The sequence below is a fragment of the Crotalus tigris genome, unplaced genomic scaffold (assembly GCF_016545835.1).
Source record: "Crotalus tigris isolate CLP2741 ecotype Arizona unplaced genomic scaffold, ASM1654583v1 scf7180000023687.2574627, whole genome shotgun sequence".
NCBI lineage: Eukaryota > Metazoa > Chordata > Lepidosauria > Squamata > Viperidae > Crotalus > Crotalus tigris.
Window position 1 is genome coordinate 381,587 of NW_024100118.1, and position 16,085 is coordinate 397,671.

The 16,085-nt window shown below is 36.0% G+C and overlaps 1 protein-coding gene across 6 annotated transcripts in view; it reads right to left on the reverse strand.

Annotated features, from left to right (window-relative positions):
* Nucleotides 1-16,085, reverse strand: part of ARHGEF28 (Rho guanine nucleotide exchange factor 28) — a 136,388-nt gene that overhangs the window by 93,488 nt on the left and 26,815 nt on the right. For 5 of the 6 annotated variants that reach the window (XR_005553877.1, XM_039320723.1, XM_039320722.1 and 2 more), the window contains exons 3-4: nt 7,947-8,088; nt 6,185-6,478 (exon numbers count right to left, since the gene is read on the reverse strand). The exons of the other annotated variant lie outside the window; for it this stretch is intronic. Coding sequence is in view for 4 of the 5 variants with exons in the window: in XM_039320723.1 (XP_039176657.1) it covers nt 6,185-6,478; nt 7,947-8,088 (436 nt within the window). In the remaining variant the exon portion in view is untranslated. The remainder of the gene's footprint in view (nt 1-6,184; nt 6,479-7,946; nt 8,089-16,085) is intronic. 6 annotated transcript variants of the gene reach the window in all.

Below are 16,085 nucleotides of genomic sequence, written 5' to 3' on the forward strand. Positions count from 1 at the left end.
CCCAAGCATTAAAAAATAATTTTAATACTGTCATAAGTTTGTCCTGTTTTACTGTTAAGGTTTTTTTTCCTGCATATGTGTGTGACTTTACATTTCCACTTGTTTGCTTGTCAGATTTGTTACCTTTCCTCCAGGAATTCAAAGCAATATACCAAGACACACACACACACAAACAAACACACGCAGCAGTTTTCTCCACACTGACTACTGCTAGGTCATTTGGGCTGAGAAGAAGTGATGAGCCTAAGTTACCCAGTGATCTTGGCTTAAGAGAGATTAGGTCTCCTAGTCCAAGATCACAGCCACTAGATCACACTAGCTCTGCTGCTTGTTTGTTGTTATTGTTTCTTTTGGGTTTTTTTTTCAGTGATAGTACTATTTATAGTTGGACTGTATTATTGCACTGATTTACACATTACCCAGACAACTATTCTTATCAGGGTGTTTAAGAATGCAACACAATGTGCTAAATGCAGCCTAATGGTACTCTTGTTTGTGTTTCTTTTGATAGGCAATGCAGTGCTATGGAAAAATGGAACTTAAGGTTTTGTTAATATTAAAACAAAATAAAGCTAATATAATGTTCAATGCAGAAAAACAGAACCCTATGATAAATATATTGGGCAATAAATCACTATTAATCCACTTTGAGGAAATCTTTACATTGCATTAATAAAAACAGGAAATAATTCCAATTTCTGAAAGAGAGTTAAATAAGTTTCCTACATGCAGTTTTAATTACAGTCTAAAATTAATGCTAACAAATGTTAAAGCTTGGCAAAAATCAAATTTCATAATATAATAATTCCTAGAAAGCATTATTCAACATCTGAAAATGAAGGGTTAATTGAACTTAATTGAACTGAATTATTAAGCAGTTGCAGTCAGTCAAATAAGCTTAACATAGAGCCATCTGATGTTGACAAGGTCAACATGAGGTATCTGCCAAAAGCATAGGGGCTCAGAAAGGCCCATCATGAATTGTGCCAGACCTTCTACCATTAGGATCTTTCACCAGGACCAGAGGGAATGCCATGGTCTCAGCTGCTCTTTGTTGTCACTCCTGGCAATCATTCATTTCCCCTCTACCATTAGCAGGCTTATCTCACAAGAAGGGGGAAAGTATCTCTCCTGGAAGCAAGTCTTCAAATTCATCCTTTGGGGATACACATTTTGTTTTTCATTGGTTCTTGAATTTTGGGCAATCTAGCACCACGGCGGGCCACAGAACAACAGAACCAAATACAGCATGATTTTCACAATACTATTAGGTAAATTGTATCTGTGAAAAGCAAGGATGACTTGACTAATTGATAATAGCAGCAATCAGTGTGACACTGATGACTGGCATGGGTTAGGAAGAAAAAGTATTTTAAGATCAAAGCACCAAGAGAAAAAGTATTTTAAGATCAAGTTTGACTTCTGATGATTTAATGGACATGTAGTTTTCTTAGAACCAATACAGAGTTAGATTTGCCATTGATTTCTTCTATGATGTTTGGGGGGGATTCTTTTTTCCAGTAGCTTTAAGTTTTTCAAAGTAAAATGTTTTTAAAAATGAACAAAAAATGATGATAAACAAAGGAAAAAGTAGAGGAGAGAATAGAGAGAAAAATAAGAAATAGAGCTGCAGTAAAATAAAAATATATAAAAAGAACAAAGATACAGAAAAAAGAATGACTTATATGACTCCTTTTATAGCGAATGCAAACAAAACAAGTTCAATTGTTACTGTAAAAAATAACATCCATTTTTATAGTATCTGAATATTGCTAGTCATCAAATCTATATATTGTAATTTAATTTTTCCCCATTTCTCACACTAAGTCCAAAAGAGGCTTCCATTTATAATAAATTTAGCCAATACCTTTTCTCTAATAAAAACAGTCAGTTTCACCAGCTCAACCAACTCCATCAGCTTTACCAATCACTCTTCCATCGTAGATGTAATCAAATCTTTCCAAGGTGGGTCATATAAATAAGAAATCTTGCTGATGTTATCATATATAACAACTTGGTACTATGTAATTTTCAGTTTTTGTCCATCAATCCTAACAAAAATATTTCTAATATGAATTGCATATTGGCTTTCAAATTGTGACATATTTAAGACCACCACATAAGTGTACACCCCTGGAACTTCCTGGTGGTCTCCCATTCAAGTATTAACAAGATACTTTTCAAGATCAGCATCAAATACAGATCATTAACATCTGGCATCAACACAGTTCGGCCCCAAAAACTACTTTGAAACATAGCTTCAGAGAACAAACCTAAGATTGGTTGTTTTCAAAAGAGATTTTAATTGGAATGAGTTGGATGTCAAAACATTTTTGATGCCTACTATTAAGCCTCTGGAGGCTTAGGATTTTTCTTCTCTGTACTGATACCTTCAAAACTTTTCTACTGGTCCAGATGCTAATATCCTAATGAGAGCACTCAATAATTTATTTACTCATATATTTAATCAAATTTTAGAACCACCCATCTCCCTTACAGAAGAACTCTGGGCAGTGTACAAATAAAATATTAAAAACATAAAAACAGTACATAAAAACTGTATTTATAGAGGCACATTTCAAATGCCACTTTTCTTGATCAGGATTAAATGATCAGATTCCACTACTGGAGTGAAATATGTTAGGTTTCATTAAAGGTAAGAATATCTGAAGAAACCCCTAAAAAACAGCCTGCTGAATGTTTCTCCTTCATTTGTATTTATTCCATTGGATAATATTACTTATTGTGAATAAAATCGTAGAAAATTCATTACAATTTTCCTGAAAAAAATATAAAACCCTCACAGTTCTTATCTCTAAAGTTCTTGGATTCAAATTCAAGAACATAAATTTAAGCGATTGTGAAATTCTCTGGACTTCTGTTAGGCTTTACCTAAATTGAAATAATCTCTTGGGGCTTTTTTTTAACCATAAAATAATTTTCCAAAGGTTCTGATTTACTAGGGAGCTAGTACATGCTGTTCATTTTTCTTTTGCTTGGTGCTTCCAATAGGAGCAGGTAAGTGGATTGTGGACATTTCTTTTGTGACCTATCATAAGGTCTAAATCTGTATATGGTTATTATGACCTTATCCAAATCTTATTCTTAATTTGAACAGATATTTCAGGGATCCCAATTTAGATCACAGTCAAAAATTTTAAGTGACTTGCTGCAGGAAGAATCCAGCTATAACTAAGCTCATTTGCAGTTCATCTCAAAAATCCTGATCTGCCAAGGAACATAAATCCTTTCTATTTGTTTATTAAATTTGTAAACAATCTGCTATAAAGGCTACTTCTTTACATTGATTTACTAGTATTGTTTTTCCTACATTTCAATTATTCTACTGTATGGAGAGTATGTGGCAGCAGCTTTTTCCCACAAGTATACTGAATTTTGTTTGTCCGAACTACTTGTTTCCTGTATATACCTTGGATTGACCCAAAAGGAATGAAAGAATCATAATATTATTTTTGCTCTTTATAAATATTTTTTTAATCAAAATAGATGGATATCTCACACAGCACACTTTCCTAATCAGCCATGGCATCAAAGGAACCCATCAGTGAGCCCCCCACGTTTCATTCTATTTTACTGCCCACATGATTACTCAGGCTTACAAGACGGAATGAAATGTATATATGAAAAGTATAACATGCCTTAGCTTTAAGGCAAAACTTGTAACGTGAAGTACTTTAGCACTGAGCTGAGAGAGACAACCCTAAGAGAAGAAAACATAAGTAAATTTAGGTTAGCTAAGAAAGTCTAGAGTTACTTAGACTGCACTTTTTACTGTTAAGACTATCAGAACTCTAGAGCATCTGGGATGGTCCTGAGATGTTTGAATTTTAGCTTTCAACAACTCCACAGCATGCACAGATCATGCTAGCTGAAGAACACATGAAAGTAGCAGTCTAATATATATGAAGGGAACCCATTGGGAAAGCGAGTTTTACTTTGGCCTTTATTTAATGTTTGTCACAAAACTAATTAGGAATTTCTCCAGATTTCTGCCAGTTTCATCTCACAGCATTCCTGGAGATGATTTGCAAACCAATTGAAAGAAAGCATTGTAACATGGCCTTGCACTTTTGGAAGATGGGGAGGTGAAGAGCCATATTATTCATCACATCATACTGTGTAACAATAAGTGTTTTATAATCCTAATATAATTATGTCCTGTATGAAACTCTTTAGAAGAAAAAAATTAACTAGAACTAAATAAACTGGGTTTTATTTTCTTACACAGGCAGGCACTAGACACAATTATGGACCCTTATGAGAATCGAAGTGCTTTCTTAGCCCAATTTCACTAGCAGCTATCACTTTAAAAGAAACCCAGCTTTGAGAAATGTCTTGGCATGAAACTTAAAGTCAAGCTTCAGAAGGTCATATATAAGATCTCTTTGTGTAATCTTTCTGATTCCATATACTTTCTGAATTGCATATCTCAAAGTATCCAGAAGAACGTCTGTGGAGATTCTCAGTCATCAAGATCATGGTTGTCCCAAACATGCTTTTTCAAGAGGCAACTGGACTTCATTTTTCTTTGAAGACATTTCACTTCTCATCCAAGAAGCTTCTTTAGCTCTGACTGGATGGTGGGGAATTCAGAGCTGAAGAAGTTTCTTGGATGAGAAGCAAAAAGTCTTCAGAGAAAAACAAGAAAGTCCAGTTGCCGCCTGAAAAAGTACCTTTGGGACTACCTAGAAGAACATTTGTAACTCTTAAAGTATTAGATTAGAACTGAGAACTGAGACAACTCCACTGTCAATCATGGAATCACTGACTAGCTTTAGGCCAGTCACTCTCTCCCAGCCTTAACTGCCACACAGGGAGACAGAAGTTCTATGTATATTGCTTTCAGTTCTGGATGAAAGGCAAGATAAAAATTTAAAAAGTACATATAAATAACCCAGAATCTACTTTTACTAAAGAATTCCCATACATAAACAAAAATCCAGGTTTTCAACTGAATCCAAAATCCAAACCTAACCATTTATATTTTGTGCCATAATGATGATATTACAGGTAGTCTTCGACTTACAATCACAACTGAGCCCAAAATTTATGTTAAGTGAGTTTTGCCCTATTTTATGATCTTTCTTGCCACAGTTGTTAAGTGAATTACTGTAATGGTTAAGTTAGTAATAGTTGTTCAGTGAATTTGGTTTGCTCATTGACTTTGCTTCTCAAAAAGTCACAAAATATTATCACATGACCCCAGGACACTGCAACTGTCATAAATGAGTCGGTTGACAAATGCCTGAATTTTGATCACATCACCATGGAGATGCTGCAATAAAAATGGTCATAAGTCACTTTTTTCAGTGCTGCTGTAATTTTGAACGGTCACTAAATGAACTGTTGTAAGTTGAGAACTACCTATATGAAACACAAATCATATCCAGTAAAGGTTAACTCAATCAAGCATTAGGAGTTGTAATAAATGTTTTGTTGGTTACCAAAATTCCTGCACTACAACATTCTTTTCACCACTTCAATGCAAAGGATGTCTCCTTTTGTTTATATAATAAGAACATATTATTACATAACAATTTAAAATTAGAAAAAAGGTTCACCTGCTAGTAATCAAAGTGAAAACATCATATTAGTGCCATATTAATCTTGTTAGCAGGCTTTGAATTGTCATCAGTTGCTGTGAAGCATTATTCATGAATTGAATTAGATGTACTAAGGAAACAACTTTTTTAAAACTATCAAAAAAAAAAATCTGGTCACTTTGTAATGTTCCTAGCTCATTGGCTGTTTCATATATTAGCAGTAATAGGACACAAACCAGTTTAGAATATTCAGTTTAATTTCTGGTGCCTAATTTAATTTTACAATTTAAATTTAATTTCTGTTGTACTAGTTGTCTTTAATCTTTATGCTGGTAATATATACAAAACAATAAGAATCAGAATACAGGAGAAAAGAATAAGCAAAGCTTAAGTAAAAGAGTGATGTAACAGCAGAGATATATTAGAACCAAGGAGGCACAGCTTCAAGTCCAACCCCAATTGTGGATGATTTTGGTACAGATATTATGCCTAATCTACCTCACAATTTTATGGGAGGAAGGAGTGTTGTATATTCAACTTCAAGCTGGATAAAAGACAGGATCTAATTCTAATTACACACGCTATAAAAGAAATAAATAAATTAAATGAGAATTACTTACCATCTTCTGTACTATTCCCAACAATGTTCCAGGAAGATGGAATCTCTTCATAGGCCATGGCTAGCATAACATCACGATCCATTGACTGCAAATCTCTTTCGATCAAATTAAACTGACTGAGAATTGTGTGATGACTAGAGGGAGTTAGACAGTTGGCCTTGCTCACCAAAAAACACGCTAATTCACAAGCAATGTCATGCTTGAAGGTAATAGATGAGGAGCCCAGAATCTGAAATTCACTTTCCTTTCCATACATAACCACAAAGACAGAAACATCTTCTTGTTCTCTATGAGCTGAAAAAGTATAACAATTAAATGTTATATGCTCAATACATGCCTCTACAAAAATATAATTTATTGCCATTTTTAAAGTATGAGAAATTGGAATTAAAGTAAGATTCCATTCTCATATACTATATGTGCAGAAAAAAAATAAACAATTGATAGCATTCATCATATAATATACACATATATACACTTGGCTAAAAACACATAGGCAATGCATAGTAGCATTAGAAGTAACAGAAAAGTCGATATATTTTTCAGAGGTTGATATATTTTTCAGTTGTCAGTTGCCTTACATTGCTCCTTTTTATTCAGCGCAGTCTGCACTGTCCCCTTGAATTGGGATGCAAGTGTTATTAATATCCAGCCAAAATACCAACTGGTCCAGGCAGAAAACATGCCAGAATAACATGCCACATTATGTTAGCTGGGAATTCTGGAATTTATGGTTAAAACATACATAGAGTTGCCCCATCAGCAAAGGTGCTGTTATTAATACAAACACAAAGGTTTGTATTACATGAGCTTTATCTTATCACCAATGTGACACAGTAAGCCAGGTTGCGACTGCCTGGCTGTGCATCTGATAACCACAGAATCCAGGTTGGTCGATATCCCCTTTACTAGAAGATAAAAAAATAGGGTAGATAATGCATCAGAACAATATAGGATTGATTTTCAAGGGGAAAAAATCCATCAATGTGGTCAGTAGGAGTCAAGAATGACTTAATAGCACATCATCAATCAATCAATCAATCAATGCTTGAGGAAATAGCTAACAAAAAACTATAAAAAATAGCAAATTTTATAAGTCATGTTTTTATGAGGCTTTAGATTGGAATATTCAAATACTTTGGTCATCTATTGAGAAGGAAGGACTCACTGGAGAAGAGCCTAATGGTGGGAAAAATTGAGGGCAACAGAAGAAAGGGACGACAGAGAATGAGGTGGCTGGATGGAGTCACTGAAGCAGTAGGCGTGAGCTTAAATGGACTCCAGAAGATGATAGAGGACAGGAAGGCCTGGAGGAACGTTGTCCATGGGGTCGTGATGGGCCGGACACGACTTTGCAACTAACAACCACAGATTGGAATATATATTGTAAATAAAAGGTTTTTATTCTTGATGCTTTAAATGGTATATATTAAGTAGGATTATAAATAATGCTTGGACTTGGGGAAGAAGAAACTAAGCAATGTGGAGAATGTAGTACTCCTAAGAAAATATTACACATTTTGGAAAACTCAAATGCCATTTCTTGCTATGCTCAGCCAGTTATCTGGAAACAAACCTTACATCCTAGCCCAGCAACTGTATGTGAGAAACAAAAATATAGAATTTTTGTCCCTCCCCTGCTGCTGTTTGGCTTCTGTTGTGATAATAATTAAATAATCAATAATTAATAGCCCTTCCAAAAGAGATTAAAATGCTGCAATAGGAAAACAAATGGACAATGTAGCAGAGCTATTCCACTCACCTGGAGTGATAGATTCAAGAGTGTTTTCAGTAACTTGCTTAGCAAAAACCACATGTTTCTGTATTGATCCTTTGTAAACAAAGTAAAATTCAGCCTCTTCTGGAAGAATGTGGTCAAACTTTCCATATATAATAGTTTCTCCCTAGAAAATGGACATTTTTAATGCTATATCACATAATATAAATATCTGTAATTACAGAGAGCTGGCAATACAGACTGGGCATATTCTATTTAACATGGTTAAAGTTTTCACACTGAAATCAGTGAGGTGTAAAATGTTCATTTGTATACAGATTATGATAAAAGTTTTGCAGTTCAAACCAGGATTTACAAAACTATAAACAAATTACCCTTTTTCTGAGCAACTGAAATTAACAAACCAAAAACAACCCCATTTCAAAATAATGAAATGTACAAGAGAGCAACAGCAAAGAATCAGATCTGTTTGGGGGAAGAAGTATAGATGGAGCTGTGTTTCCTTAAAAGAAGAACTGCATCCTTGTTGCTACTGTTACTTTTAATAATATAGTCAGGGCTTTTTTCCCTCACAGAACGCCCAGAACGGAGTTCTGGCACCTTTTTTGGATGGAACCTTGTAAGGTAGGCAAGGCAGGTTGTATGACGTATGTGAGTTCCAGCACCTTTTTTTTTTTTTTTACAAAAAAAGCATTGAATATAGTCAATAATTAAGAAAATTGTCCTCCTCTGACTGTAGCAACTTGTTAACAAGAAAAGAAACAAAAACAAATACTTCAAAATATCTTTTTAGCACACAGGCCTTCAAATTAATTCCCCTGGATCAAAAGTCTTTACTTTTCAGAGAAAAACTATTTGAAACAAAATGCCAATAGTAGACAGTGTCAGATATTCCCTCCTGTTCCTTAAAATCCCCTCTATAATAGTACATATTTTCTTATTCACGCATTTCAGAATACTAAGAGAAAATGTATTTAATTCAGGTTCACATATTACAATATGCTATGTGCTGTGTTTCTTTTACCTATATTTTACTGATTAAGCAAATATGGCTGGATTCATACAATCTACTAAGGCAAACCAAACAAATAATTTCTGATGGTGTAAAGTTTCATGGCTGGCATCAATGAAGCAGTGATGAGCTTTTGGGCTAGATGCCTGTGGTCCCCTTTTCTTTTGTTCTCAAACAAGAAAACTAGACCATGGCTATCCAGGCTGAAAGCTCATCACTGCTTCAAATAATATTTGGGCTTACAGTGTGAAAACATGCATGCATTAATAGGTATATGTACGTAACCAATAGATGTGTGTGAATCAATGGGCATGCATTAAGAGATTCCATCACACCCAACATATATACTTAACCACATTTGATATGATTTGAAAAGCAAAGCCACAAAGAACTCTCTGGAACGCCTAAAATTAGACGGCGTGCCATGTATTCCTACTATTGTTTTAAATATAAATTAACTTAAATAGGACTTTGGGACTATTTGCTGAAGTAAAGAGCAAATCTAGTATTTAAACACTAAGCAAGCACTAAGTAGAACATATCTTTTTATGCATGAATTATTAGGTTCAGGGTATACACAAAACCAAATTATGTATTTCCCTTGTCTCCAGATAACAATACAAGTGCACCAATATTACACTGTTTTTCTAACCTCTGCAAGTGCCAATTACGAAATGTAGGCAGGACTCCATGTCATCCCAGCTATTCTTTAATTAAAACATTACTGAAGAGTACAGCCACAGTCTTTTTGAACCAAGCTGGACAATGGATAAAACTGACAAACCTTGGCATGAAAGCATAAGGCTCCATCACTCTACAGACAACACCCAGGTCTAGCTTTACTTTTGATGCAAAGTTGGTCTTGCTTATTTGTTATTTGGGTGTGATGGATGAACAGGATACAAAAGAACTAACTGATAATGAATCAGATAAAACTTAGGAAATGATGACTGACAAACTTTATGAATAGGAGTAATCATCACCAAGAGGTATAATCTTTCATGTATTATGCCTTAGTATGCTCTGGTCCCTTTTTTCTCTGAAAACAGATTGTATTACTAATAAAATAGGTTATATAATTCCATCAAATGAAACCAAAGTTCATTTATAGAAAAGACATTTCTAAATGTGCATTTTCCAGGAAAAAAATATTTTTGAATGAGGTTTATTTTACCCATTTTAGCCAAGCTGAAATTCTAACTATTCCAAATAAAATTCAGGATAGTAATTTCTATGCAGGGATCTCTAAAACATCCAGAATGTTTTTTTGCAGTTAGCACATATGAACTGGACACCGTACGCATGTGTAAAGTTTATACATTACACATCTAGAAATAAATATCAAATCAAGTGCATAACTGGAAATTTAGGAGAGGACAATCACAACTTGACAAAAAATACAAGTATCTAAAGCAGTGGTGACTAACCTGGCACACGTGCCAGAGGTGGCTCTCAGAGCCCTCTCTGTGGGCACGCGTGTCACTCAAGCCCCGCCTCCCATGACCCCCTCACCAGCAGCCCTCTTGGAGGAGAGCTGCCCCCGGGCGCGGTCCATGCAGAGCAGAGCAGCCAAGGACATGACAGCTGGGCAGCAGGGACAAGACTCTGCTCTCATGCCCCGTCATGCACAGTTGATGGGCGTGGGTGGAGGGCATGGCCACCATGGTGCTGCAGGGCCGCCTGGGCGATCTGCTGCGGTGGGCCGTGGAGGCAGTAGGTGGCCCTGTGGGCAGGTGGGGTAGGGGCAGAGTGGGGGCAGAGTAAGCGGGGGCGTTTTTGGGGCACTCGGTGTCTAAAGGTTTTGCCATCACTGGTCTAAAGTGTTTTTGATGAAATGTAACAAAGTTTAAAGTTTTCACTTATTCCATGGACTTTGATAGGAAAATGAAAGCTAAATGAACTGAATAGAGTATTAACAGAAGATCATTTTTTACAACAGAAAACTAAAATTAGACTAAAGTACTATAAAAGATAAGTGAAGTGAAGATAAGTGAAGAGTGAACAATTAATGGAAAACCACTGAGAACATTTCTGAGGTACAGACTCTTGCAGGAACTTAATATATTTACTAAATATGTTCAAATAAAAACCCCAATATAATTTCCATTATTATTATGGTTAGTTGCACAGTCAGCCTGGATTTGGCATTTTTATCAACCTACTGAGTCCTTCCAAAGGACTCAGAATAAGCAGATGTTGATGTTTCATTGTATTAAAGGTATCATCGCAGGATGTAAACTATTCCAAGTAAAACTGCCTTTTGCAATTGACTGATGGTGATTTTGTCAATGCCAATGGTGTTTAAGTGGTGCTCCAGTTATTCTGAGATTGCACCAAGGCACCTATTACTATTGGCACTACTTTTGCTTTCTTTCGCCACAGTCATTCCATTTCTATTTGCAGATCTTTGTACTTTGTTATCTTTTCCAGTTCTTTCTCTTCTATTGTGCTATCTCCAGATATTGCAATGTCCATTACCCAGACTTTTTTGTCTTTCTTATCAATGTTTAGTCTGGGGTATTATGTGGCAGGTGTCTGTCTGTTTGAAATCTAAAATCTTGAAGCACATTAGCTTCTTCATTTTCTATTATTTTCTCTATTTTATAATCCCACCAGTTCTTCCTTGGAAGCAAATGATATTTCTTACAGATATTCCAATACACTATTACTATGTCATGCCATTGCTTGTAGTCAGCTTGAATAATCTTCTTGCAATAACTAACCAGGTGGTCCACTGTTTCCTCAGCATCTTTGCAGAGGCAGCATTTGATGACTGTTATCGTCTTCTCAATTCTGACTTTGTATTCATTTGTTCTTAAGCCTTGTTCCCTGCATCTCTTTCTTCAGCTTTCCTGCTCTTAGCCATTGCCAGGTCTTGTTGTTATCTACTCTGCCTGCTATATTTTTTATGTACTGGCCATGTAATAGGTTGACTTTTCTGTTCTTAATTTGGTCTTTCTTGTAGGCCAGGTTGGTCTCTCCAGTACTCAGTAAGCCTTCCTGGTTTATTAGCTTCAATGTATCTTCTTCACTGTCCTTCAGATATTCTTACAATGCCTTTTTTCTTCAACTATATCAGCAGCAGCAGCAGCAGCATTTTTATTATTATTATCTTTTATTCATTAAACATGAAGCTCAGTCAACTGAACATTCAAATTGGCTGGAGCTGTTGGTTGTTGTTGTTGTTGCTGCTGTTGTTGTTATTATTATTATTCCTACCATGTAAAAGAGACTTCTCCAACTTTGTGCCTTCCAGATGCATCTGAACCAGTTTAAAGGAGCTCAAAGAAAGACAGGATGAATATACTAAAATACTATATGGTAGAGATGTCAACATAAAAGATGCATAGGAAATATTTCCTACTTATAAAAAACTCTATTACTGGTAGGTAAAATTAAATTAGCACTCTGGTTATTATTAAGTCAGAAGGAACAAAAGAAGAAGAGTATTCTATTCCTTTATTTATTCAACTTATATGCTGAATATATACTGTATTAAAGAAATCTGGATTGGAAGAAAATGAGTATAATTTTAAAACTGTAGGAAGAAACATCAACAACTTATGCTATGTCGGAGCCACTATTCTAATAGTTAAAAATGCAAAGAACCTGCAAAGTCTACTAATAAAATTCAGTCCGCACTACTTTCGTATAATGTTAGGCAACACGTTTTCTGAACAGATTTCCATGGTATCCTTTATTCACCATCTAAAGGTACAGTATAAATGAGAAAGAAACATAATGTACATGTACAAAATTAATTATGATCTGGAGCAAGTCTTTCATCTCTTAATATATTAATATTTAAATTAATATTAAAGTCCAGGTTAAATGAACAGTAGGAATTTCAGCATTTAGTCACACAGTGCAGGCTCGTTTCACAACTATCAAGGCAAAAATTTCAAAAATACATTTCCAAGGATCCAAAAACTCAGATAAATATGCTTACTGTACAACAGCTATAAAGCCATTATGAAAAGAGTACAGCAACTGCTGTTTCGGATATAAGCCTTATTTATAGTGAAATCAGAATTCAAAATTCCTGTTCTTTTTTCTTCCCCGCCCCATAAAAAAATTGAGGGAAGGAAGGAAGAAGGAATGAAAAAGATAGTCAACATAAATAATCAAGAGAGAATGGGTGAGTTAGTTGAGAATTACTTGATAAACAGCAGCTGAGTCCAATTGAAAAGAAATCTGGCAAGAAGTGTTTAAAGCAGCTGTATCATTATAATAGCAAAATGACTGCTATATCAGGTGGGCTGCTAATGTTAATAAAATAAGCTCTAAATTGTGCTCTGATTATTACTTAACCTACTAGTCACATCAATTTGGGGCATTTTTTCTCCTACAAAATGAGTAAAACCCTCAGTACTTCAAAATATTTTTGCAATAAAACTAAGGTTAACCATATTAGAAATCAAGAGACAAAAATTATTTTGGCTTAATTAATTTCATATTACAGACATTATAGCAGTGTACTCAAATTTGTGGGTTTCTTCCATCCAAATAACAATCAAGATCTTAGTAATTACAATGCATGTTTTTCTGTTCCTGGCCAGAAGGTAAAAATTAATTCAATCTGTGTAAATCTGACACACACTTGCACCTGAATCTACTTTCTTCCACATCTCTTTGAATTCTTCATACCTATGCTTATACTTAAGAGAAAAGATTTTGAGGCTTAGGTGGGCATACAAATACTACCACTTTATAAAAATGAAGTGCAGGTATAAACATGAGCTAGAATCCCAACAACAGAGAATTATTTCCAATATCCCAAAGATTTTATAGTAGACATTCTTAGTAAATAATCCCATTTGTTAAATGCAAGCTGCACTTAAAACTGGGACAGTGATCACTTAAAAAACTATTGGGGGAGGGCACACAAGCTATTTTGTTTCATAAAATTTTTGACTTATTCAAAAAATTCTCAGTTTCTTGTTGTTGTTAATTGCGAAGTCGTGTCCGACCCATCGCGACCCCATGGACAACGTTCCTCCAGGTCTTCCTGTCCTCTAACATCTTCTGGAGTCCATTTAAGTTCACACCTACTGTTTCAGTGACTCCATCCAGCCATCTCATTCTCTGTCGTCCCCTTCTTCTATTGCCCTCAATCTTTCCCAGCATTAGGCTCTTCTCCAGTGAATCCTTCCTTCTCATTAGGTGGCCAAAGTACTTGAGTTTCAACTTCAGGATCTGGCCTTCTAAAGAGCAGTCGGGGTTGATCTCTTCTAGGACTGACCGGTTTGAACGCCTTGCAGTCCAAGGGACTCGCAGGAGTCTTCTCCAGCACCATAGTTCAAAGGCCTCAATTCTTTTGCGCTCAGCCTTTCTTATGGTCCAACTTTCACAGCCATACATTGCAACTGGGAAAACCATGGCCTGGACTATACGCACTTTTGTTGGCAGGGTGATGTCTCTGCTTTTTAGAATGCTGTCTAGATTTGCCATAGCTTTCCTCCCCAGGAGCAAGCGTCTTTTAATTTCTTGGCTGCAGTCCCCATCTGAGGTGATCTTGGAGCCCAGAAAAATAAAATCTGTCACTACCTCCATTTCTTCCCCATCTATTTGCCAGGAATTGAGAGGGCCGGATGCCATGATTTTGGTTTTCTTAATGTTGAGTTTCAAGCCAACTTTTGCACTCTCCTTCTCACCCGCATCAAGAGGCTCTTTAGTTCCTCTTCACTTTCTGCCATTAGAGTGGTATCATCTTCATATCTTAGGTTGTTGATATTTCTCCCGGCAATTTTAATTCCAACTTTTGATTCATCTAGTCCTGCCTTTCTCATGATGTGCTCTGCATATAAGTTAAATAGGCAGGGCGACAGTAAACAGCCTTGCCGGACTCCTTTTCCAATTTTGAACCAATCAGTGGTTCCGTGTTCGGTTCTCACTGTTGCTTCTTGACCCGCATATAGGTTTCTCAAGAGACTAATGAGATGGTCTGGTATTCCCATCTCTTTAAGAACTTGCCACAATTTGTTGTGATCCACACAATCAAAGGCTTTTGCATAGTCAATGAAGCAGAAGTAGATGTTTTTCTGGAACTCACTAGCTTTCTCCATGATCCAGCGTATGTTGGCAATTTGATCTCTAGTTCCTCTGCCTCTTCGAAATCCTGCCTGTACTTCTGGTAGTTCTCGATCCACATACTGCTGGAGTCTAGCTTGTAGGATTTTAAGCATAACTTTACGAGCATGTGAAATGAGTGCAATGGTTCGATAGTTTGAACATTCTTTGGCATTGCCTTTCTTTGGAATTGGAATGTAAACTGACCTTTTCCAATCCTGTGGCCACTGTTGAGTTTTCCAAATTTGCTGGCAAATGAGTGTAGCACTTTTACTGCATCGTCTTTTAAGATTTTGAATAGCTCAGCTGGAATACTGTCACCTCCACTAGCTTTGTTGTTGCTCAGATTTTCTAAGGCCCATTTCACTTCACATTCTAGGATGTCTGGTTCGAGGTCAATGACCATCTCATTGTGGTTATCTTGGATGTTAAGCTCATTCTTGTATAGTTCTTCTGTGTAGTTTTGCCATCTCTTCTTAATCTCTTCTGCCTCTGTTAGGTATCTGCCATTTTGGTCCTTTATCATGCCCATCTTTGCATGAAACGTTCCCTTCATATCTCCAATTTTCTTGAAGAGATCTCTGGTCCTCCCTATTCTGTTGTTTTCTTCTATTTCTTTGCACTGTTCATTTAAGAAGGCATTCTTATCTCTTCTAGCTACTCTCTGGAATTCTGCATTCAATTGGTGTATCTTTCTCTTTCTCCTTTGCCTTTCGCTTCCCTTCTTTCCTCAGCTATTTGCAAAGCTTCCTCAGACAGCCATTTTGCTTTCTTGCATTTCTTTTTCTTTGGGATGGTTTTAGTTGCTACCTCTTGTACAATGTTACGAACTTCCATCCATAGTTCTTCAGGCACTCTGTCTATCAGATCCAGTTCCTTAAATCTATTTGTCACCTCTACTGTATATTCATCCGGAATATGATTTAGTTCATACCTGAGTGGCCTAGTGCTTTTCCCTACTTTTTTCAATTTAAGCCTAAATTTTGCAACGAGAAGCTCATGATCTGAGCCACAGTCAGCTCCTGGTCTTGTTTTTACGGACTGTATACAGCTTCTCCATCTTTGGCTGCAGAGCACATAGT